This window comes from Schistocerca cancellata, chromosome 6, assembly GCF_023864275.1.
Source record: "Schistocerca cancellata isolate TAMUIC-IGC-003103 chromosome 6, iqSchCanc2.1, whole genome shotgun sequence".
In the NCBI taxonomy this organism is placed as follows: domain Eukaryota; kingdom Metazoa; phylum Arthropoda; class Insecta; order Orthoptera; family Acrididae; genus Schistocerca; species Schistocerca cancellata.
The window spans coordinates 54,265,680-54,291,319 of NC_064631.1; the positions used below are offsets into that span (position 1 = coordinate 54,265,680).

General features: G+C 43.2%; 1 protein-coding gene across 3 annotated transcripts in view; it reads right to left on the reverse strand.

Moving 5' to 3' along the window:
• LOC126191560 (retinol-binding protein pinta-like) overlaps positions 1-25,640 on the reverse strand; it is a 282,679-nt gene that overhangs the window by 64,497 nt on the left and 192,542 nt on the right. For 2 of the 3 annotated variants that reach the window (XM_049932475.1, XM_049932473.1), the window contains exons 2-3: positions 21,156-21,320; positions 6,745-6,904 (exon numbers count right to left, since the gene is read on the reverse strand). In XM_049932475.1, the coding sequence (XP_049788432.1) occupies positions 6,745-6,904; positions 21,156-21,306 (311 nt within the window). In that variant the 5' untranslated portion in view covers positions 21,307-21,320. The remainder of the gene's footprint in view (positions 1-6,744; positions 6,905-21,155; positions 21,321-25,640) is intronic. The other variant, XM_049932476.1, reaches the window with a different exon arrangement.

Sequence of the window (25,640 nt, forward strand, 5' to 3'; positions counted from 1 at the left end):
CAAACTATGAAAACTAAAAGTTATAGATGTTTGAAAGATCACTTGTGACGTAAAATATATTTCTTTGCTCAAAATACATGATATGTTAGCATGAACGAGGTGCATAGATTACATTAGAGCATTCTTCTACATGGGGTGTATTTATGGATTTACGTGAAGCTTATCGAGAATGTGTGACGCTTATATTAAGATGAGGTTTTGTGAACTAATCTGTATTTCTGCGGTTTATGTGGTGATGATAGGTCAATGATGTATTAGGGACTATTTGTGCACTCTCCTGTAATGTATTGTACTTTTTTGTGATGGTATACTGTACATGAATCTGAGAAATGACTAATGTGAATTTATGCTACATGTTGACGTAGAATAATAGTCTGTGGTTACGTTGATGATTTTCATGAAGTGTAGGCAGTGGGTCTGAACTACTGGTAGTATTTGAATTTTGGTTGACAACTTCGTGATGGTCAACCAATTCTTGGTATTAGAAAAATTATGAGAATGAGTTTGTATGAAGTACTAAATATAATGTGACTGCTGACTATAAAATGTTAATAACTCATGAAAAACGTCCAAAGCTATTTAAATTTTAAATGCATGGCTGCACATAGTTAAAATGTAGTGGGCTATACTGGTGGGATCATTACTGTTAGAAAGGATGTTACTAGGTCACATTACAACTGGAATATAAAATACCTATAATCTTGGTTGCTATATTTACCAAATAAACAAAAAACTGTCGATTATATAAATGATATGAAGCCATTTAAGTGAAAAGAAGGTCGATTTTTGTGTTTTGTGAGAAGTATTGCTTTGCACAATTTGTTGCGTTTTTATATGGTGATATTACAATAATGCAAACGACGCCTTCCCTAAATGCTTGTTAATAATAATTTTTTGTTACATATTTGTGTGCCAAAATGGTATTATTTCGTCAAGTACATGATTTCTAAATTACCTTTTCAAAACTGTAAAAAAGAACTATTTACAGTGGAAGATGTTTTGTAAAAAATTCAACACAGTGGTTAATGAGGGACGATGACTTTTGAAGAGAAATTCATTTCAAGACGAAAACGGAAAAAAGAAAGGGATACACCATAAAAGAATGATTGAACGGGACGGAAATCGGTACATGTGGTGTACATATACAGACAAAACGAATAATTACAGCTTCATAAAATTTGGATGATTTATTCAAGAGGGAGAGTTTGACAAATTGAGCAAGTGAGTAACGTATTGCTCCATCTCTGGGCCTTATGCAAGCAGTTATTCGTCTTAGAACTGATTGATGGAGTGGGTGGATGTCCTCCTGAGGGATGTTGTGCCAAATTCTATCCAATTGGTGCGTTAGATCGTCAAAATCCCGAGCTGGTTGGAGGGCATTGTCCACAATGCTGCAAATATCATTAATTGGAGAGCTATCCGACGACCTTGTTCGCCAAGGTAGTGTTTGGGAAGCACAAAGGCGAAGTGTAGGAACTCTCATTATGTGCAGGTGGGCTTTATCTTGCTGAAATTTAAGCCCATGGTGCCCTGTTATGAATAGCAGCAAAACGGCCGTACAATATCGTCGACGTACCACATTGGTGTAAGGGTTCCGTAGATAATAACCATAGCGACCGTGCTATGAAATAAAGTGGCAGCCTATACCATCACCCCTGGCTGTTGGGCCGTATGGCGGTTGACGGCCGGGTTGGTATCCTACTACAGCCAGAGGTGTCTCTAGACAGGTCTTCGATGGTCATCATGGGCTGGAATCTCATTAAATGGTGTAGAATTGTCTTCACTTATGAGCGCCAACGACCAGTGAAGACGTGTCTAGAGATGCCCTAGAGAGCAGCAGGATACCAAAGTGGCGGCCATCCACCATAACACCCCACAACCAGCAGTGATGGGCTGGGGTGAAATTGTATTTTATAGCAGGACACGTTTGGTTATCATCCATGGGACCTTAACAGCACAACGGTACGTCGACGATATCTCATGCTCCGTTTCGTTGTCCTTCGTGGAAAGCCACCTGCGGCTTCCATTCCAGCAAGAAAATCCCCTCCCCCACACTGCTTTTTTTCATGCTTTCCAAACCCCATCATCGCCAGCAAAGCCACCGGATCTCTTCCCAGCTGAGAACATTTGGAGCATTATAAGCAGCGTCCTCGAATTAGCTTGGGATTCTGATGATAAAACGCAACAGTTTAACACAAATTGTCGTGATATCCCTCAGGAGGCCATCAGTGCCAAGCCGAATAACTGCTTCCTTAAGGGTGAGAGGTGCACCAGTGTGCTACTGGCTTGCTCAATTTGTGAAGCTCTTTCTGTTATATTCCTTTGCACTTACACATGTGTCATTTGTCAATGCACAAGTGAGCTAAAGACATGCATGCCAGCATAATTTTATTGGAAGTATTGAAACGTCCCCTTAGAACAATTATACACGACTGTGCTTAACCTGACACACAATATTATTTAGCGCAACGCAATCTGACTATCAAAGATCCCTGCAAAAGAATGGCCCTGAGTAACATTAAACTATACCTTTCACAAATAACTTACCTCACAAAAATCTTCATTACTCGAACTACTGCAATACAGCGAGCGCCACTACTGCCAGCTAAATAAAAGATTCAAACTACTGAAGGCACTAACTACTGATAGGGATAGTTAGCAAATGAAAGATTTTAATAGAGAACAAACACTGTATTTACCTTAATATCATCAAAAGTCATAATATATGTAATTTCAAAACTCCGCCATTTCCTTCCACACATCCACCACTGCTGGCGGCTCACCTCTAACTGTGCAACGCTACGCGCTGTTCACATCCAGCTGCCGCTGCCCAACACTACAATGGCAGACAACAATGCAAACTAGCCACAGACTGCACACAGCACAGCCAGTGATTTTCATATAGAGCGCTACGAACTTTGCCAATAAGAAAACATAAACAGCCTACTTACATAAAGAAAACATAAACAGCCTACTTACATAGCCCCCATGCTCCCCACAAAAAAATTTAAAAAATATTTTTGGGCAGTGGCCAATAATGATTTGAAAAAATTTTTCATAATTACAATAACAAAGATATCAAATGCACACACTTATTAACACAATGTTGGCCACAGACTGCACACAGCACAGCCAGTGATTTTCATATAGAGCGCTACATAACTTTGCCAATAAGAAAACATAAACAGCCTACTTACATAAAGAAAACATAAACAGCCTACTTACAGTGATAGTTCATTTTCTATGTGTACACATGATGAGTACTCAATTCAACAAATTTTTCTATGTTTTTAATAATTGTCTGAACTTTAAAAGCTTTTTCTAGTCATGCAAAGAAGAACAACCTAACTCATAGTATAGGTATGATTTAATTCGAATTCCTTAAGGAATGAAACGAAGACTGCAGCTGTGATGAGGACCCAGCTATGTTACTTATGCTCGTTAACAACAGCGAATACAAACCGTCACCTTGTATAAGACAAAACAAAACGTCAACAAAAGCACTGGGTTTTTTACAAAAGATCAGCCGTGTGAAAACAGAGACAGTTGATCGATTAAACTTTTTAATACTATTATAATAAGTTATTACGAGTGTGATTCAGAATGTAAATGAGAATTAAGTGAACTAACAACATTCTTCATATACATGCATGATAAAGTGGTGGACTCATCGGTCTGTTTTCGTATTGAACCGTTGTCCCGTTGTCATGTTATCCGCTCACTTTCCTTCATCTTATTTGTGGTTTGTTTTTTTATCGTTTGTTGGACCTTTGTCAAATCTACTTACGTAACCAGTAGGACGCCACACGATATTTCGATGTAATGTCCACTCGACAGATCTAAAGGATCGCCAACAAAACTTCTTTTGGTGTGATGCTAAAGGCTCCTGTGAGTTTGAGCAGCTCACCCTTTTGTGCAAGTCGCAGGATTTGCTGTTATGCGAACAGAACTCTGTGCGCCAAGACATTTGCTGCAAAGCTTATGATGGTGATGATAATATCGTGGTAGGTCCTCACCGCTTGAGGGGTGGAACACTTTTTGCGTAATGTTGCCTGCTTTGTGTGATACTCTGTGAGTACATTGTGAGAGTTTACGCATTTCATCCAAATGGACTGCAACACACTATGTGCTGGAGATGAAGATGCTTCATAACTTTAGTTTTAATGCATGATAGAAATTAACCTTTTAAGAGTAAATGTGTATTTTTCTGCTGGTTTATGTTTAATTTATTGTTTACACACCACCCCTGCATCTGGGAGACGCCCCCATCTACCGTTCCCCCATTTCGGCTCTTGAGTTCCTTGACAAAACATCCAAAGATATCGTCGGCATATGTCACCATCCTATCGACTTGATTAGATCCAGTTGGCATAAGAGAGGTTCCATTACCAGATCCTAAAATCTCATTTCGGCCCCCGGTGGGCACTTCCTATTAGTTCTTTTGATTACTTTCAGTACGCCAGCTGACCATTCGACAACTCTGTCTTTAGAGTAGTATAGACATTGGGGTTCCTGTGCTCCTTGAATCTGCACAAATAACCATAAATTGTCGGGTACTCCAGGGATCTCATGTAATAATGAAATCGCGTTTGTTTTTTTACATATATCTGTTGTTTCTAACGCATTCTTGAATTCTTAATGAATACTTCTTCATTTCCTAAAATCAAACCGGCACTGATTAAGCTGATTAAAGCTACCATCTGCTACACAGGTGTATTTTCTGAACGTTTGCAAGCGTCTTAATCAGCTTATAAGATTAGCTGATTCTTTACCCACAGACTTTTTAATTATACAGCTTTTTCTTATTTCCAATGCCCTAACACGTAAGGACTTTTATCTCCTGGTAAAATTTAAACAACCGCTCTACGAGGTGTGACAAGTGTCGCACTATGTTGCCTAGCTTTCCTAGGTTGGCACCAATTTCTGTGGTTTCCCGTTAGCTAGAGTGGCGTGAATGTCTGGCGGAGGAGGCGTTCATCTGTCGGTGCAGAGGCTGACCGAGTGGCCTGTGAGAGACGCCACGAGTGTTGACGGTGCTGGTGGGCCACCAGTAGGAGTCTGGCGCAAGTCGGGAGAGGGCGTGTCTGTGTGAGATCGCCAGCACGGACGGCGTTTATTGTGGGCCTACTGAGATGAACAGACTTGAGTCGCTGGAACCTGTGGCTTGCGGATACTGGCTGGAATGTGTTGGGGTTGCTTGGGTATCTAACTTACGGATTTATACTATGGATTTATACTATATCCGTGACATGTATATAGCTGGGTGTGCCATGCAGCATTATACACTAACAGGTACCGTTCCGTAAGCTGGTATTTACTAAAACCACATTTTCTGACAACCACACACAGACAGTGCCTCCCTAGAAGGGGTTAGTAACTGATGATGTGAAGTGGCTGCCCGCAGTGTATTGTGTTAGCTGTGTAGGATACAGGTTTCCTACCGACTTTATGCCAACAGTTGAACAGTCAGTTTGCTAGACGTTGTAACGATGTTTTAAAATGGTCGTGTCTACCGTGGTTAGCTTGTGTCTTCGATAGAACAATACATAGTTGCCTTCTGTTTCTTTACGGAAATGTTTCAGGTTAGTTTCTGTGGTGTTTTCTTGCGCCTTTTATGTGCGAATGTGACTGAGGATCGTACGACAAGGTGTATGTTTATGTCAGTTTTCAAACGACAAACATCCGTTTTCCTGGAAAATAGTGTTCTTAATGGTTAAAGTATTTATGGTAGAATTTGATCTTTTCGACTGAATGTATCTCTGAAGTTTCCTTGGACCTTTCCGTTTTCTTACACTGTTTCAATTACGATGTAAATTAATTTAAATTTTATTCAGTCTGAGTCTCCCACTAATAATTAGTTTCTGTTGTTAAAATTTCACTTTGGAAATATTCTGTTTATGACTCCAGTGAGTGTAACTGATTGTTCTGAAGAAGCCCTAATTATTGTGCTAAAATTCATTTAAATTTTATTTAATGTGAGTCTTTATTAACAATTTATTGCCTTATTAATATTTAAGATTTGAGACATTCCGTTTGTGAATCGGGTGTTTGTATCCAGTTAATCTGGTCAACTCAAATCTTTGGATGTGTGATTATATTTATCCATTTTATCAACAAATGTGTAAATATTGTACTGGTAACTCATACTCAGGAGGGCCTATGACGCGGTAAGTGCAGATGAAGTTCAGCGTGCAGTTTTGTCTCTCAGGAATTGAATGTATCAGTGACCAGGATCAAAATGTTCAGCACTTGACATGACACTCATGAAAATAACCATAATAACCGTATGGGCAGACCTTTACTCCAGATGGTATGTCAGTAATTTGCGTCACTGTTATCTTGTCACTAATTGATCAAGTTCCACACATGTTATTTTGTCGAAATATTCTTCTAATTTTCTTTCAAAAATTACAGCAAAATTAGTTTCATATAACTACTACAGAGAGTCATAATTCGGCAGCTTTTAACGTTAAAAATTACTTGCGTATCTCTGAGCTGTGGCATATTGGGTTCGGAATTGAATCTCTGTGATGAGGCCACAACAGATTAGATTTTTCTGAATTCTTCAGAAAAGAAAAAAAACGGTTTTTTTTCTTCGGCATACAAGCAGAACAGGATGATATCCTGCTACACTCGCTCATACATTTCCAGTTTTATTCCTCATCTTTAGATTTAATTGCAAAAGAGTGTTCAGTATTTGTAAAGAGGACACACAAATTTATGATGGGTTTCATAGGTACTTACACGTGCTCAATGGTGGTCACAACGTCGGGTCCCCTAGGGTCACGGTTCATCATTATCTCTGGATGCCTGGTCTTATGCGAGAAGTAGGCGTCCAGTCCTTTCTTAACCCTCTCTACATTGCACTTGCAGTTTATGTACATCCGCTCGATGCGATCGTCTTCTGTAAGAAATGTACACGTGCGTTATTACACAGAATTTTTCAGTAATCACAAAAACAATAGCTATAAATTGAAGGTAGATTTTAATTAAGTTTTCAGTGTTTCACTTGGTTTGTTGCTGTACTCCATGTTTTCCTATCGTTTGCTAATTTTTTCCCTTCTATCGCTTTATTTTGTTCAGCTTCTTCTCTACAGTTTGTCTGTCTCTACTAATTCTGATCTTCTATTTCTCCATTCAGCGACTGTTAACTGTTCCTGGACGCTCCACTAACAAGTTCCATCTCTTGGTTAGTCTCTTACATAGTCTTCCGTCCTCAGTTATTGCTGTATCGTCCAGAAGATAAGGAAAATCGCTACACAGAGGAGAGTGACGAGCTGGTTAGTACTCAGGAGCTATTGAGTTAAGGATAGGATGCAACAGAAGTCGCATAGGGTAATGATACTTGTTTCATGATTCCGCCTTACATCACATAAACAGTTTCCAAGTGCACATCAGTCCATCAAATGCTGATATAAGCTAGCACACGGCTCATATCAGAAACTCAAGACAGCATAGGACTCAACTACAGGCACCAACAAGAAAATCCGTTACCATTCACTAAATCAGGACTACGCCAGAGTTCGAGACAGATCAGAGCAAGTGAACAGTTAATGTATAGAATGAAATTTTCACTCTACAGCGGAGTGTGCGATGATCTGAAACTTCCTGGCAGATTAAAACTGTGTGTCGGACCGAGACTCGAACTCGGGACCTTTGCCTTTCACGGGCACGTGCTCTACCAATTGAGCTATCGGAGCACGACTCACGCTCGTTCCTCACAGCTTTAATTCCGCCAGTACCTCATCTCCTACCTTCCAAACTTCACAGAAACTCTCTCACGAACCTTGCAGAACTAGCACTCCTGGAGGAAAGGATATTGCGGAGATACGGCTTAGCCACAGCCTGGGGGTTGTTTCTAGAATGAAATTTTCACTCTGCAGCGGAGTGTGCGCTGATCTGAAACTTTATGGCAGATTAAAACTATGTGCCAGACCGAGACTCGAACTCGGGACCTTTGCCTTTCGCATCACAAAAGCTCTCCTGCTAAGTGCGCAGGAGAGCTTCTGTGAAGTTTGGAAGGTAGGAGACGGGGTACTGGCGGAATTAAAGCTGTGAGGACGGTGCGTGAGTCGCTCTTGGGTAGCTCAGTTGGTAGAGCACGTGCCCGTGAAAAGCCAAGGTCCCGAGTTCGAGTCTCGGACCGGCACACAGTTTTAATCTGCCAAGAAGTTTCAGTTAATGCATAATCTCCATACTAAATTTACTTATTACAAAGCTTCTACAAATAAATTACTGCAAATCTTTGCTAATCGTTATTTGGCCATAGATATTGGCTAAATGTACATTGAGGTGACGAAAGTTATACCATACCTCCTAATATCGTGTTGGAGCTCCTTTTTCCCAGCGTAGTGCAGCGACTCTACATGACGTGGACTCAGCAAGTCGCTGTAAGCCTCCTGCAGAAATACTGAGCCTTGCTACCTCTAGAGCCGTCAGTAATATTAAAGTGTTACCAGCGATGGATTCTGTGTACGAACTAAAATCTCAACTGTGTCCCATAAATGTTCCATGGATGGCCAAACTATTCGCTCGAACTGTCCAGAACAGTTGTGGGCCGATGACATGCTGGATTGTCATCCATATAAATTCCACCGTTGTTTGGGAGCATGAAGTCCACGAATGGCTGAAAATGGTGTCCTAATAACCAAACACAACCATTTACAGTCAATGATTGGTTGAGATAGGCCAGACGACACAGTCCATTCCAGGAAAACACAGCCCACACCATTAATCACCAACTTGCAAATTGCTTGGTTGACAACAAGGGTCCATGGTTTCGTGTGGTCTGCACCAGACTCGAATCCTACCATCAGCTCTTACTAACTGAAATCGGGCCTCATCTGACCACGGTACGGTTTTTCGCTCGTATAGGGAGCGAGGTCAGGAGAGGCGCTGCAGGCGCCAGGGTCGGTCGTCTGTTGCCACGGACCATTATCGACGAAGTTCGCCACATTGTCCTAACAGACACGAGGTGCGGCTAGAAAAAAACCGGACTGATGCTGGAAAAAAAAAATTAATTTACAATTATTTACAATTTCATGTTATCTCCTTCAATGTACTCTCCTCCTCGGTCTCTACACCGCTCCATACGAATTTTCCAGTGTTGATAGCAATGCTGCAGATCATTTTCGGTAAGTCCATACATTACTTCCGTCGCTTTTTCTTTTACTGCTTCAACAGTCTCAAATCTAGTTCCTTTCAAAGCTGACTTGACTTTAGGGAAAAGAAAAAAGTCACTGGGGGCCAAATCAGGTGAGTAGGGTGGATGATCTAAGATGGGAATGTTGTGTTTTGCCAAAAACGTCTTCACTGACAACGCACTGTGAGCTAGGGCATTGTCTTGGTGAAGGATCCATGACTTTTTTCTCCACAAATCGTCCCGTTTTCTCCGTACTCGCTCACGTAGGGTAGCCAGGACGCTAATGTAGTAATGCTGATTCACTGTTTGTCCCTCTGGTACCCAATCAATGTGCACAATCCCTTTGATGTCAAAAAAAAAACCAATCATCATTGCCTTGAATTTCGATTTTGACATACGTGCTTTTTTTTGTCGTGGAGAACCAGGAGTTTTCCAATGCATCGATTGGCGTTTAGTTTCGGGATCGTAAGTAAAAAACCACGATTCATCGCAAGTAATAACATTTTGTAAGAAGGTGGGATCACTTTCAATGTTTTCCAGGATGTCAGAACAAATCATTCTTCGGCGTTCCGTCTGTTCAATTGTGAGACACTTTGGAACCATTTTTGAACACACTTTGTTCATGTTGAAACTTTCATGAAGAATCTGCCTAACACTTTCCTTGTCAATCCTGTTAACTCAGACACTGCTCTGATTGTTAAACGGCGATCTTGTCGAACAAGTTTACCGATTTTTTCAATGTTTGCATCCGTTTTTGCTGACAATGGTTTGCCAGTGCGAGTGTCATCACTGGTGTCTTCGTGGCCATCTTTAAATCGTTTAAACCACTCAAACACTTGTGTTCGCGATAAACAATCATCGCCGTACACTTGTTGTAACATTACAAACGTTTCACTTGCAGATTTTCCTAGTTTGAAACAAAATTTGATGTTAACACGCTGTTCTTTCTGTACACTTAACATTTTTCGACGCACAGACAAAACGTCAACTACTTAAAACAGACGCCACGGGCAGACTGAGTGCAGGAGGCAGATGAAACTCGAGCAGTAGGCGGAGCGAGAGTCATGTGACAGGCCACGCGACTTTCAGCCTTATTGCATTCGTTTTATTGTTTCACCAGTACTAGTCCGGTTTTTTTCTAGCCACACCTCGTACGTTCGTCGTACGTCGCTCATTGATTTCTGCGATTATATCACTCAGTGTTACTTCCCTGTTAGTACTCACGACTCTACGCAAACGCCGCTGTTCTCAGTCGTTAAGTAAAGACCGTCGGCCACTGTGTTGTCCGTCAGATAGGTATTGACTGAAACTTGGTATTCTCGGCACATTCTTGACACTGTGGATCTGGGAATACTGAATTCCCTAACGATTTCCGAAGTGGAATGTTCCATGCATCTAGCTCCTCCTATCATTCCGCTTTCAAAGTTTGTTAGTTCCAGTCATGCGGTCGGAAACCTTTTCCCATGAATCACATGAGTACAATTGACGGCTTCGCCAACGCTCTACCGTTTTATACTTTGTGTACGCCATACTACCGACATATTCATACGTGCATATCGCAATCTCATAGCTTTTGTCGCCTCAGTGTAACGAAGCTGAGCAGTAGCTGCGAGTAAGCAAGCCAAACGTAACAAGAACTTTCGGTAGTAGTGGGCTCTCATGCTGTCACATCTATGTCTGACGCCAAGAATATTTGGTGAATACAACACTTATTCGATTTAGTATTGATTCATTTCATACTTAACTGCTCCTCTTGGTTTATGACTTTCTTCGATACCACCGTACTTCAGATACTTCCAGTTTCTTTCACTCTAGACGTACAGTGGTTCCACATTTCAGTTCTAAACACCGCTGTCACACAGCGTAAATGTATTATGCAAAAATATAGAATTGTCTCAAATTCTTCTGCAGCGAGCAATGAGCAAGGTAATCCAGGCCAACGCCCCATGTAGCCATGTAAAAGACAAACAGGCAGAAAGGTGACATTGTGGAAATCAGAACAAACTTGGAAGAAATGGTAAAATACACTCCTGGAAATTGAAATAAGAACACCGTGAAGTCATTGTCCCAGGAAGGGGAAACTTTATTGACACATTCCTGGGGTCAGATACATCACATGATCACACTGACAGAACCACAGGCACATAGACACAGGCAACAGAGCATGCACAATGTCGGCACTAGTACGGTGTATATCCACCTTTCGCAGCAATGCAGGCTGCTATTCTCCCATGGAGACGATCGTAGAGATGCTGGATGTAGTCCTGTGGAACGGCTTGCCATGCCATTTCCACCTGGCGCCTCAGTTGGACCAGCGTTCGCGCTGGACGTGCAGACCGCGTGAGACGACGCTTCATCCAGTCCCAAACATGCTCAATGAGGGACAGATCCGGAGGTCTTGCTGACCAGGGTAGTTGACTTACACCTTCTAGAGCACGTTGGATGGCACGGGATACATGCGGACGTGCATTGTCCTGTTGGAACAGCAAGTTCCCTTGCCGGTCTAGGAATGGTAGAACGATGGGTTCGATGACGGTGCACTATTCAGTGTCCCCTCGACGATCACCAGTGGTGTACGGCCAGTGTAGGAGATCGCTCCCCACACCATGATGCCGGGTGTTGGCCCTGTGTGCCTCGGTCGTATGCAGTCCTGATTGTGGCGCTCACCTGCACGGAGCCAAACACGCGTACGACCATCATTGGCACCAAGGCAGAAGCGACTCTCATCGCTGAAGACGACACGTCTCCATTCGTCCCTCCATTCACGCCTGTCGCGACACCACTGGAGGCGGGCTGCACGATGTTGGGGCGTGAGCGGAAGACGGCCTAACGGTGTGCGGGACCGTAGCCCAGCTTCATGGAGACGGTTGCGAATGGTCCTCGCTGATACCCCAGGAGCAACAGTGTCCCTAATTTGCTGGGAAGTGGCGGTGCGGTCCCCTACGGCACTGCGTAGAATACTACGGTCTTGGCGTGCATCCGTGCGTCGCTGCGGTCCGGTCCCAGGTCGACGGGCACGTGCACCTTCTGCCGACCACTGGCGACAACATCGATGTACTGTGGAGACCTCACGCCCCACGTGTTGAGCAATTCGGCGGTACGTCCACCCGGCCTCCCGCATGCCCACTATACGCCCTCGCTCAAAGTCCGTCAACTGCACATACGGTTCACGTCCACGCTGTCGCGGCATGCTACCAGTGTTAAAGACTGCGATGGAGCTCCGTATGCCACGGCAAACTGGCTGACACTGACGGCGGCGGTGCACAAATGCTGCGCAGCTAGCGCCATTCCACGGCCAACACCGCGGTTCCTGGTGTGTCCGCTGTGCCGTGCGTGTGATCATTGCTTGTACAGCCCTCTCGCAGTGTCCGGAGCAAGTATGGTGGGTCTGACACACCGGTGTCAATGTGCTCTTTTTTCCATTTCCAGGAGTGTATATTACATTTCACACCAATTTGTGCGCCACACAAAAACGAAAGCCTTTCATCCCATCTACTGAAGATGAGATAAGGGTTTTCTGAGGCATCAATTTATTTATGAGTGTCAAAAAATTACCAATTTATCGAGATTATTGGTCCTCGTCGCCAGATTTAAATGAGTCACATATATGTGACTTGATGACTGTAAAACGATTCAGTTTTCTCCTCAGTACGAAGGACTGTTTGCCAAGGCAATTGCCCATCGCAGTGGCCTAAGTCAAAAAGGGAGGAGCGTTACTCTGCTTCAACATAAACCGCACGTGGACAAACAAATCAAATTGGAAGGTAGTGCACATCAGCCAAAACAGGCCACATCAAGAAGACGTGCAGTATGCAGCACACGTGCCGTTCCTGTTAGAACAGTGTGGATGTGTTATTCCTGTAACGTGCCTCTTTGTCTACGAAAAGGCAAAACTTGCTTTCAAACATTTCATTCTCAATAATGACGTACTTTTGAGTTGTTTGTGTAAATAATTTCCTTAAGAAAACTGTTCAAAATTTTACCTCTCAAAATTCTCAACAAATAAATAACTAATGAGTATTATGGGCGGTGGTTAGCAGAGGTAACCACAATTTAATTGACTGTAATTAAAAAAGTAAGCAAAATATTGTAAAACTATATCAAAATAAATTGGTTTCTTTGGTAAGAAGTTTTATAATTTTGACAAATCACGTGTTTTCATTTTAAAAATAATTCTTGCCCATCAAAGAGTCAAAAAATATGTGGTTAACATTGATAACCCCTCCCCCTGAAAGAAGTAAGTGAGCCACAGAGATGGAAGTCCAAAGGTGCAAAGTCTGGACTGTAGGGTGAAACCCATCGTGAGCGCCTCCTTGAATAACCGAGAGTCTCCGTCTTTGCAGACGCGCTTCCAATGCTGACCGGCAGCTGTGGAGCCAACTGTCCAGTTGTAGTGGCATCCGCGCGATTCAGCATGTCTGGAGCAGTGGCTGAGACAGGACGTCCCGAGCGTGGCTGATCATGGAGCTCTGCTTCTGTATTTCCTGCGGCTGTAAGTTTCTTTACCCATCGCCCAACTATACTATCAATGGCAGCACCGCCATACACTGCACACAAACGGTTGTTGATGTTCACGGCGGTTTCTTTTTCTGCACACAAGAATTAAAATAACTGCACACTGCTTGTAACGTGAGTCGTATGTAGACGCCATTTTGACACTGTACTACGGATCTGCTATTTGCCAGTACGTTCAAAACTTCAACGGCGCACAGAAAAAGACATCAAATGTGAAGGACCAGTAAGCCTAGTGAACGTGGAAGACCGAGTTCCATTATGGCAACTAGTTTCTAAGTCCAGAGATCAGCCAAGTCAACATGAGCAGCAGGGACACCAGTCCGACCGCAGCGTTGCAATTTCTAGTTGTCGATAGAACGTAGCACTATGAGACCTACCTTGTAGATTTTTTTTGTTTTTTTTTTTTCCTTTATTGTAATTTTAATCACCCATACAGGTGGGCTGGCAGCAGCACATTACGCTGCTCTTCAGCCTTAAGTGGAAACAATAACATGACATAGAGGTGATACAGACAATACAAAAAACGGCGGGCAAAAAATGGAGATACAAAAAAAAAACAATAAACATGAAGCCGTTCACGTTGGACGATAAAAACACTAACACTTGTGGACACGGCGCACAAAACACGGAGAACGGCGACGGCACATGTGAACAGTGGAGTCGTAACTGCACAAAACACAAAACGAAGCACACACATGAGATACTGATGGCGATGATCTCCGGCGCGCGAATGTTCACTATGCGTGTGCGAGTCCGGGGACCTGCCAAGAGAGGAGGAGGAGGAAGGGGAGTGGGAGAGCGAGAGGGGAGAGCAGAGATGCCACGGGCAGGGGAGATAGGGGGGAGGGAGGAAGGGGGAGGGGAAGCCCGTGGGAAGAGGGGTGGAGGGAGGGGATGGGGGAAAAGGAAAAAGAAGGGAAGAGAAGGGAGGGAGGGTGCCGAAAGGAAAGGACACCGGAAGTGGAGGGGCGCAGGGTAAAGTTGATAGGAGGGGTAGATGGAGGGGACGAGGACAGCATTAGGGAGGGGGAGCTGGCGGAAGCCACCTTGGGAGAGGGTAAGGAGGGTGGAGAGATGGAGACCGGGTGGGACGTGCGGATATAGGCGCGGCAGCGGGCGGTGGTGGGAAAGGATCGTGGAGACGAGAGGGTGAGGAGGATCAAGTTTACGGGAGGTGTACAGGATCCGTATCCTTTCAAGGAAAAGGAGGAGGTGGGGAAAGGTGATGAGATCATACAGGATCCGCGTGGGGAGGGGAGACAGATGCGATAGGCAAGGCGGAGAGCATGGCGTTCGAGGATTTGGAGGGATTTATAAAAGGTAGGGGAGGCGGAGATCCAAGCCGGATGGGCATAACAAAGGATACCTTGTAGATGTCGGTGGTGGCGTTAAATAAGGCTCCATAGCTAACAGAGTCGGCGGCTGGGGTAGCTGTGTGTTCTGGGCGGCCAATCGCTGTGCGTGCTGGTTGGCAACCTGCTGTGGCTTGAACAGAGGGCGCGCGAAGGTGGCCTGCGACGGTAGCAGCGGGCTGTGCGTAGGGAAGTGCGGCCAACGATGCGTTTCCCGTCCGCGCGTATTGGAGCGGAGATCTAATGGTGGTGGATACCACAAAATGCTTTGCTATTCTTTTGTTTTACCTAATATTGTTTCTATTTAAAATGAACGGAGGCTAAAATAAACTTTATTCTATATGAAACCTTCACTAACTTCATCTTAACAAATTTTAAAACCACTTGTAACTGTGAGCCGTGCGTGGCTCGTGATCGTGCCATACCTACAGGGCTATTACAAATGATTGAAGCGATTTCATAAATTCACTGTAGCTCCATTCATTGACATATGGTCACGACACACTACAGATACGTAGTAAAACTCATAAAGTTTTGTTCGGCTGAAGCCGCACTTCAGGTTCCTGCCGTCAGAGCGCTCGACAGCGCAGTGAGACAAAATGGCGACAGGACCCGAGAAAGCGTATGTCGTGCTTGAAATGCACTCACATCAGTCAGTCATAACAGTGCAACGACACTTCAGGACGAAGTTCAACAAAGATCCACCAACTGCTAACTCCATTCGGCGATGGAACCGCAGTTTAAAGCTTCTGGATGCCTCTGTAAGGGGAAATCAACGGGTCGGCCTGCAGTGAGCGAAGAAACGGTTGAACGCGTGCGGGCAAGTTTCATGCGTAGCCCGCGGAAAATTGGCTCGTGCCACAACTGGAGACCGACAGCGCCGACTTCATCTTTCAACAGAATGGTGCTCGACCGCACTTCCATCATGATGTTCGGCATTTCTTAAACAGGAGATTGGAAAACCGATGGATCGGTTGTGGTGGAGATCATGATCAGCAATTCATGTCATGGCCTCCACGCTCTCCCGACTTAACCCCATGCGATTTCTTTCTGTGGGGTTATGTGAAATATTCAGTGTTTAAACCTCCTCTACCAAGAAACGTGCCAGAACTGCGAGCTCGCATCAACGATGCTTTCGAACTCATTGATGGGGACATGCTGCGCCGAGTGTGGGAGGAACTTGATTATCGGCTTGATGTCTGCCGAATCACTAAAGGGGCACATATCGAACATTTGTGAATGCCTAAAAAAACTTTTTGAGTTTTTGTATGTGTGTGCAAAGCATTGTGAAAATATCTCAAACAATAAAGTTATTGTAGAGCTGTGAAATCGCTTCAATCATTTGTAATAACCCTATAGTTTGACACCCTGTTTTACTGTACTACAGCCTCGTTATGTTCATTTCAATTACTGGTGTCACTGAGTTGCAGCCTTGCCTGCCCGTGAGCGGCAACAGCAGCGCTTATCGATATAAGACCTGGCGTATTATCTTTGGTGACTGCTATTACTTCCCGGTTGTCGTGTGTTCTGGGTTATGACTCTGAGCACTATGGGACTTAACATCTGAGGTCAGCAGTCCGCTGGAACTTAGAAGTAGTTGAACCTAACTAACCTAAGGACATCACACACATCCATGCCCGAGGCAGGATTCGAACCTGCGAGCGTAGCGGTCGCGCGGTTCCAGACTGAAGCGCCTAGAACCGCTCGGCCACACGCCGGCCGGCCGTTCGAGGTTAGTTCGGATCTGCCAGTGATATGGGAGGCGCTAGGAGTGCAGTTCGGAGCTGGCAGTGCTTGACTTGGGATGCGGCAGAAGTTCAGTCGGGGCGCGGCTGTAGTGAGGTCCGGACAGCCATGACTCACCCGATGGTCGCCGATACATATCACTTGAGTGTGGACCACCTGCGTTGGTCTTCGGTCGGTCTTCTTGTCGGACAATGTATACGTCGGCTGGCGATCGCATAGGGGTTGCCTGCGTGTGCCGACTTGTGATTCGTCCTTGTTATTTCACAGTCGCTGTCGTTAGTATTGTCTAGTCCTTCGTGCAAGTGTTTGTGAAACAGTGTGTAGGTTGTGATGTCGACTGCTCAGTTATTTAGCTCTGTCTCCGTGCTGATGTGTGGCAGTCGGTCGGTTGGCGTGGAGCAGCGAGGAAATCTCCACGGGGCGTGTTTTGGCCGGGCCCACTGGCCGTCTCTATGCAGTGTCAGAGTGTGTGGCGCTGTTCCCATTGTTAGGAGGCCAGTGGCTCACCGACCCTGGACAGGAAAGTTGAATTTGGATTTAATTTACCAGCAACTCAAGACTGTTAAGATTGTGCCGTTTCGTTCTCTTTGTTGTCTGTTGGGACATTCCCATGAGCAACAATGTGTGTCACTTCCTGGCAGATTAAAACTGTGTGCCCGACCGAGACTCGAACTCGGGACCTTTGCCTTTCGCAGGAGAGCTTCTGTAAAGTTTGGAAGGTAGGAGACGAGATACTGGCAGAAGTAAAGCTGTGAGTACCGGGCGTGAGTCGTGCTTCGGTAGCTCAGATGGTAGAGCACTTGCCCGCGAAAGGCAAAGGTCCCGAGTTCGAGTGTCGGTCGGGCACACAGTTTTAATCTGCCAGGAAGTTTCATATCAGCGCACACTCCGCTGCAGAGTGAAAATCTCATTCTGGAAACAATGTGTGTGTTCCATTTGGTAGTCTAACTGTATTTGGTTATTTGCAATCGAAGTGCACCAGCGGGCCGGCCGCGGTGGCCGGGAGGTTCTAGGCGCTTCAGTCCCGAACCGCGCGACTGTTATGGTCGCAGGTTCGAATCCTGCCTCGGGCGTGCATGTGTGTGACGTCCTTAGGTTAGTTAGGTGTAAGTAGTTCTAAGTTCTAGGGGACTGATGACCTCAGATGTCAAGTCCCATAGTGCTCAGAACCATAGTGCATAGTGCACCAGCGGAATTTTCTGCCTTGTGTCCATTAACGTTCCGGTAACCTTTCTTGGCCGTTGACGTAAATTTAGTCAGTGTCCTTTCCTCACCGTGTAGTCGCTGTCCAGCATGGTGTGTTGTTCGACAGATTAATGTATGCTTGGTTGTGGGCGTCCATGCCTTTTACGTCTGCATTGAACTCCGAGTTGTGAGATGTTCGAGTGGAGAGCAAGTTACCTTGTCGGTGGGTCCGTTGACTGTTGATTGGGTTGTCGTCGGATCGAGAATGGTTGGACTGGCTGCCTGTCTCACCTCAGTGAATATTAGTATTTCAAGTGCTGGCTGACCCTCGAAACTTCTGAGCGCCATTACCTGCACTGCCTTTTCTTATTGTCTGTTGTGTGTATTTTTATGGTTCATAGCAGATGGTTTTTAGTGGTGTTTTAAATCATGGGCCTTCAGCCACTTTAAAATTAAAGTTCCTTGGTTGTCAAGTGTTAGATTGTTTGGGCCTTCAGCCTATTAAAATATTGTTTAAAGATAAAGCCTTGAGGCTTCTGCCTAACAAAAATTATTTTAGTTGCATTTTAAGTCATGGGCCTTGTAATGGTCGCTTGGTCGTAGATATTGCTAATTGCTATAATCGCACTATTTCACTCCCATTTACGGAGCTTGTTAGCACTTGATGTTAGGGTGGCGCCATTAAAATGCATTGTGTTGTGGTAATCGCTGCTACTTGCTGGATCGCTGCTGTCTCTCGATGCTGATGTTGGCTCTACATCTGGTTGTCTAGGGTTAAAAACATGAGGTCCCGTGTTTTTTATGTGCTTTTGATGATAAAGAACGAGCGAAACCAACAAATATGTAAACTTCAAATATTTATTACTCTGGTGGCCATCTTAATTCCACTGTCCACCAAAGACCATGACTCAACACAAAGTAGTACTTCCGTTACATGTTCTTTGCAGTGTTTATCCACCTCAAACAATAACACACAAACACACTTTACCAAAGTGACATTCCGACTGCGACTGCTTCTCGACCCTTCTTGCTGCTCTTATTTATAACATTGTCAAAGAACTACTAAAAAGAGATATAGTTTATAAGTCACATGTACATCTGTTATCATAATTTGTGCAGAAAAGTTATTAATTTGCGTCGAGTGACATAATTTAACATGTTATTAAAATGACAGTCAGATTTGTTGACTTGACAGAATAATTCTTTGTTACAAAAAGGCCGTTTTTTTAGAAGTTTGTCAATTGACTTCTCTAATTTGCATAAATAAATAAATAACATGAATTATTAAGAATTACATTGGTTTTCGTCTAAAATAGGATTGATTTCGTGAATACTGAGTGAAAACGCTCCTAGTGAACAAATAGGTTTCACTGGGTGATTTTTATTTAAGGAGATCCAAAATACCTAAGTTGGCCACTATTTTTCGTACTTCATATTAATTATTTAAGATGAACTTAGTGTTTTTACATGATGACATTTGCTGTATCAGTAATCAAGTGATATAAACTTTTGTGTGGGTCAGTTACTCAGTATAATTTAATGGGTTGACTGTTTATGCAGACATGTTACGCAATCATTGTTAACATACACAATAACTTTTCTATAATCATAAATACTCGTTAAACTGGTTGAATTTGGAGGGTATCGCATACTTCGGTGCAGTAAAGCCTTTAATATGTTCCGTTACAGCCTTCAGCCACTTTAAAACTAAAGTTCCTTGGTTGTCAAGTGTTAGATTGTTTGGGGCCTTCAGCCTAATTTAAGGTAAGGTTTTGTTGTTTAAATTTATGTTGCCTTGAGTTTTAAGTCATGGGGCCTTCAGCCGTTTTTAAATTAAGGATCTTTGTATTTCGAGCATCAGACTGTTTGGGGCCTTCAGCCTAATTGAAGATAAGGCCGCCTGCCTTGAGTTTTTTAATTTAATTTTACCTTGAGTCTTAAATCATCGGCCTTCACTTTTCAAGTCTGGGCCTTCGGCCAAATTATAGAACTTATTTAACGTCTGGCATTCTGCCTTCTGAATATTCTTTTTGGCGTCTGAATGTTGAGTTAATGACTTTTAGCCGTTCCTTTTAAAATAAAGTGGTGGTGCCCTTAAGACATGAGATAGCGTGGCGTATTCAGCCGATAACCAAGTTAATGAATTTGTACTGTCATGTTTGGTCAAATAAATAAAGTTAAATGTGTTCGAGTGTAACTGACAGCCGCTCATTTTGGCCCCTTTCCACAATTCCATCTACCTCTCCTGTCCTGTGTGTTTATCAGGGCGTTTCAAACTGTGTCATCTTAAATTTATTTCATTTTCGTCTTTGTGAGTACTACACATCCATTTGTCGGAAGAGCCTATTGACAGTATCACTGACAGCCCCCTATCCTCTGCCACCTTCCCATATGGGACAAGCAGATGAAACCAATAAAGAAAAGGAAGCAATAGTTGAATTTCTGGAGCGTCTTACGAAGTTTAACGAAAACATCAGAGCTATCTGATCTCAACCTCCGTTCGTTTATTTTCTCGCCGTCCACACCAGTTTCAAAAAACGACATTCGTTCTTACAGTCATTTTGCACTGCAGTCGTATTTACAGTGGCATCTGCCTCAGAGACGACATTTACCGCAAGATCTGCAGTTTCACCTCTTATTTACTCTTCTGTGCTTATTACTGTCTTCAGAAAGAGCACTTCGCTTCTAAATTTACAACTACTTGATATCATGGAGAAATCGCTGACGTTCAGGATCAGCAAAGAAACCCTTGTTACGTATGTAGTGTTAGTGCTGGAAACCATCCCGACGTTGAGCTATGCTCGGTTTATCGAAACCCCGCGCGCGATTGGAGCATTCGAGTCTGTCACAAGGTTCCCTAGAGGATTTCCTTGTTTGCAAGGTAAATTATAGAACAGAAAATCTGCCCCAGAATGTTCCCATCTGGGTCCCCCAGTGTCCCACTAACAACTCATCTGATATTTGTCCGAAAAATCCGTGCCTGTATAACTGGTCATTACTCTGCGCTATACTTAGTAAGAATCACTGTAGCAGTCTCGTACGACAGATCCAGTGCACATAAGCACAGCCACCACACTATTGTAACAGCAATGTTTGGAAACGTTTTGTTCAAAATTGAAGAGCGAAATAGTCGTTTAAGCAATCAACGCTAAACTCAGAATTACAGTTTGGGAATTTTAGAAGAGTACAGTAGAATAGTCTCAAAGCTGACTGACCTATCTCGTCGGGCAGATGCGGCTGCTTCCTGAGCCAGTCTCGCACAGACGCTACGGTCCTCTTGATGTCCTCTTCGTCTGTCCCCAGACTCTTCCTGATGGTCTCCACCTGCTCCCGCGTCGCAGGGATGAAGCTGTAGCGATCGCTCATTGCTGGCTGGTATTCTGGAAGCAGAAGCACGGGCGCGTCGCCAGAGAGTCGTGCCGATACTCACAGTTCTCAGAACTTCAGACAGTGGGTGCAAATTTCGCCGCTTGTGACACATACATTTGCTGCTTCGGCACAAAATGATCATTTAATTATTTGTTCATTTGAAAATAAGGAGGTTTTATGGTTCTTTACTGCAGTCGGTAGAAACAGAACCCTTATAGGATCAACTATATGAATACGGAGTGTCTGTTCTTTCGGACATGTCCAACAATTGGACATCACGTATTCGTATAGTTGATCCTACAAGAGTTCCGTTTTTACCGATTGAGGTACCTGTTATATTCGAATGAGAAAAGAATTAACTGGTGACATTGCCTCGATGCGCAATGACTCTACCACTTTAAGTGGGAATGCACAGTTACGTCCGATCTCCTGTGAGAATCTCAAAGTAGCAGGCTTGGATGATTTGGGATGGGACTTGTAACATTATGTGATTGCCTTATCATTTTAAATCATTCACTAATCGAGCAGTCGCTCGGCAACAGCTACAGTTAGCAAATAATATTGCGAGAATGTAAAAGGTGAACGACCTGTGACGTAACTTGTTTATTGTCGAAGCGCCGTCAGAGATGCAATGAGTTATTGACTTTGAAAACCGCGGCGCGAAAAACGGACAGAAGAAGAACACTTTTACACATTTTTTTTTGAGGTACGAGATATTCTCGATGAACAGTTACCCATTCTTCTCTTGTCTCCTGTAACTTGTGTCGGACGCGCATGTCTTGCCGCCGTATTATTATTGTTAAAATTAATATTGTTCTAGTGTAAAGTAAATGTGTAATACTAAAAGTGCCTAGCAGTAGATTTATTGTGCGACGTGTATGTGAAAACGTCAAAGGAATTGTTTTCATTAAGAGTAGTGCCAGTCAAAATGGCATCCATGTTAAATCCTTCATTGCAGTGTAAGTTCGTCTATTAATTGCCATAAGTTCAGAGTTAAATGGAACTGGTGTATGGACTATTCATTTACTATAGAATCTGTGTCTCACTTCTTCATGAAATTATTTAATTTTCTATATGTTTCTGCCAGATAGAGAGTTCACAGTCACGAATTCTTTCGTCGAGTTCGGACGGAAGTTGCATGCGGCGAAATATTTTCTCCTCGCCGTATTCTACTGGTAAATGCATGATAAACTACGGTCCCTTAGGAAATTCATGTTGAGCTATCCAAAATAATTGTATTTTGAATAGGCATTTACTCTCCTCTGCAATGCAACTTCCGACTGATCAGACGATCCAACAAGAAACAGCCGCACACGGTCGGCGTTCGCAAATATGTTTCCACCGCTGATTATAGCTATACGTTACAGCACAAAAGTAACATATTGTTATAATTAGAGACTACGAACGGGGACATTTATAACTGTATGTTTATGTATACACATTTCGTAAACATATAGTTATAGACTGCACATGGGTGGCGTAAGGTGGGAATGCGATGGGCCTAGATGCGTGCCCAGGAAATCCGTGCAGTTGCGATAAACACCGTGTGCAGCTGGTGCAGTGACTGAGCAGGAGATCCCGAGTTAGAATCCCAGTCTGGCACACATATTCAGTCGTCGCCACTGATCCTGCATAAAGTTGAAATGGTTCAAATGGCTCTGAGCACTATGGGACTCAACATCTATGGTCATCAGTCCCCTAGAACTTAGAACTACTTAAACCTAACTAACCTAAGGACAGCACACAACACCCAGCCATCACAAGACAGAGAAAATCCCTGACCCCGCCGGGAATCGAACCCGGGAACCCGGGCGTGGGAAGCGAGAACGCTACCGCACGACCACGAGATGCGGGCTCCTGCATAAAGTCCTGATGCAGCTGGCATCAATAGTCCCTCCCCTTTCCCCTCCTTTCTCCCACCACCAATTTATCTAATATACGATCACTTTGTTTCTCTTCCTGTCCGACTGTCAAAAACCTTTTTCCTCAGGTGCGAGTAGACATATAAAGTTTAAATTTAAGTCACATACAAATGTCTGTAGGCCTTAGGTTGTTCAATAAATGTAACCTTCTAAGTTAATGCCACCAAAAGATACGGCTATTTATGCCACATACTTTGACGCTTGCAAACTCGCCCATCAAAACTTACCTTTCGCCTAAAATCATGAAATTTGGCAAGAAGCATGATTTGACAGTACAAGTAAAGGAAAAATTGCATAGTCGTTAATTCATAACTGTACACGCGAAAAAGATAATTCTTTTGTATTTTCATCGACGTCAAATTTAAAATTTAAAAAATTGGTTCGCAACGGTAAATATCAACCGTCATGCAAGGAGCAATGTCATTGCTTATACAACACATTCCGGAATTTATACATCATCAGATATGCAGGAGCGATAGCTGTAATTAGATATGGTGTTTTAAGTTGTAAGTGAAACAAATATTAGCAGACTACTGTATTCGACTTTTACCGTTGCGAACCAGTCATCCTGCAGAACTACCGATTATTTTAATAATGGTCGCTTTCCTCCTGCAAGACTTTATGTCATATTTGTATTATTGACATTAAAACATTCTCGAAAATCTTGGAATCCTTGAAGCGATATCATGCCAGTATTAATGTCGATAAGAGGCAAAAAATGGTCGAGATTTTCAATTCCCAGTGTGGATCAACTCTCTATATACATAATGAAGTTTGCAAGAAACCTTTAGTCTCAATCGGACCTGGCCAGCTTTTTATTTTGTATACGAATAGATATTAGGCAAAACTTTTAGTTTTCACTGACTGATGAATGGACAAATATGTCTTTCTTTCCTCCTCGTTACCGTACACATAGGCCAGTAAAGAATATGCTTTCTTTGAGAACCATTGTCTGGTACCGTTGCCAACAGTGAAAACAGCTGCCAAGAAAAATAATTGCTTGCCGATATTTGCATGGTCGTGAACGTGGCACTTCTGTTCTTACCTCTACCTATATGTTATCTAACCATAGATGGAAGCATCCACGTAGGAAGAAATAACTGCTGCATTAAGTGTCCGAAAAACACACTGAAGTGACAAAAGTCGTGCAATATTTCCAAATATTGTGTCGGGCCTCCTTTTGCCGGTGTAGTGTAGCAGTTCGATGCGTCATGGACTCAACAAGTCGTTGGAAGACCCTGCAGTAGAATTGAAACAAATGATCCCTATGTCACTATTAAATAAAGTCTTATTGACTAGGTTTCAACACTTCTAAGAGTGCCTTCATCAGATTTTAAACAATTAAAATGGCCTACAGCATAGTTGCAAATTTATAGGGAAAGATATTTTTTATATAAAAAGTGTAAGTACTGACTAACAATAAGGACAGAGGCAGTACTTGTGTTGGCTGAAGAGCCAACACCGTTTTACGAATGGAGGCCGAAATGCACGCGTCTTAGCTCACGCAGGCTGGCGTGAGGAGGGAAGAACTATACTGACGTGAGGTCCGGGACATGACAAGGAATTAGTATTCAGAAAGCGGACGTAATTAGTTTGATACTTAACTTTAATTCATTAATGATGAACGTCGCTCTTGACGGTACATGATTCACAATATTATCAGTTCTAAATACATTCTTGAAGAATATGGCGCCTTGCTAGGTCGTAGCAAATGACGTAGCTGAAGGCTATGCTAAACTGTCGTCTCGGCAAATGAGAGCGTATGTAGACAGTGAACCATCGCTAGCAAAGTTGGCTGTACAACTGGGGCGAGTGCTAGGAAGTCTCTCTAGACCTGCCTGTAGAGATGGGCAAAACTGTTCTTTTCAGAGATCGGATCAGAACTGTTCACTCCCTGAAATGAATTAGCTCTTTTTCATGACTCACCACTCATTTACAATAGAAAATAAATGGAAGGCACATTGCCCTTTAAACTTGGTTTATTCCAGTACTATACCTGTATTTTGATCTTATTTGATCCTATTTTGAAGTAACACAGATAATGAGTAAGAATTTTGTATTGTTTATTGAAATTTCCATGATATGACAAAGTTTTTGGTTATTGATTTATTTTGCACTATCGTGGTTTTTTGAGTGATCGGAAAATGTTGTAACTTGAGATTTACATTAACAATATATTTGGCTATAATGTATTAAAATTTCACTAACCTCATACAAATACATCGCAAGCCTATATTTTTAAAGTGAACGTTTCCTTCCGAAGACGCCTAAAATCACAAAATCCGTACCAGAAAAAAATAAATAAATTTGACTGTAAAACGAAAGTGCTGCATATAGCGTTACGGAGAATAAAACAAGGAAAATATTGGTGTATCACATTTTGCGATACGTTTATCGGTTCGCTCATAA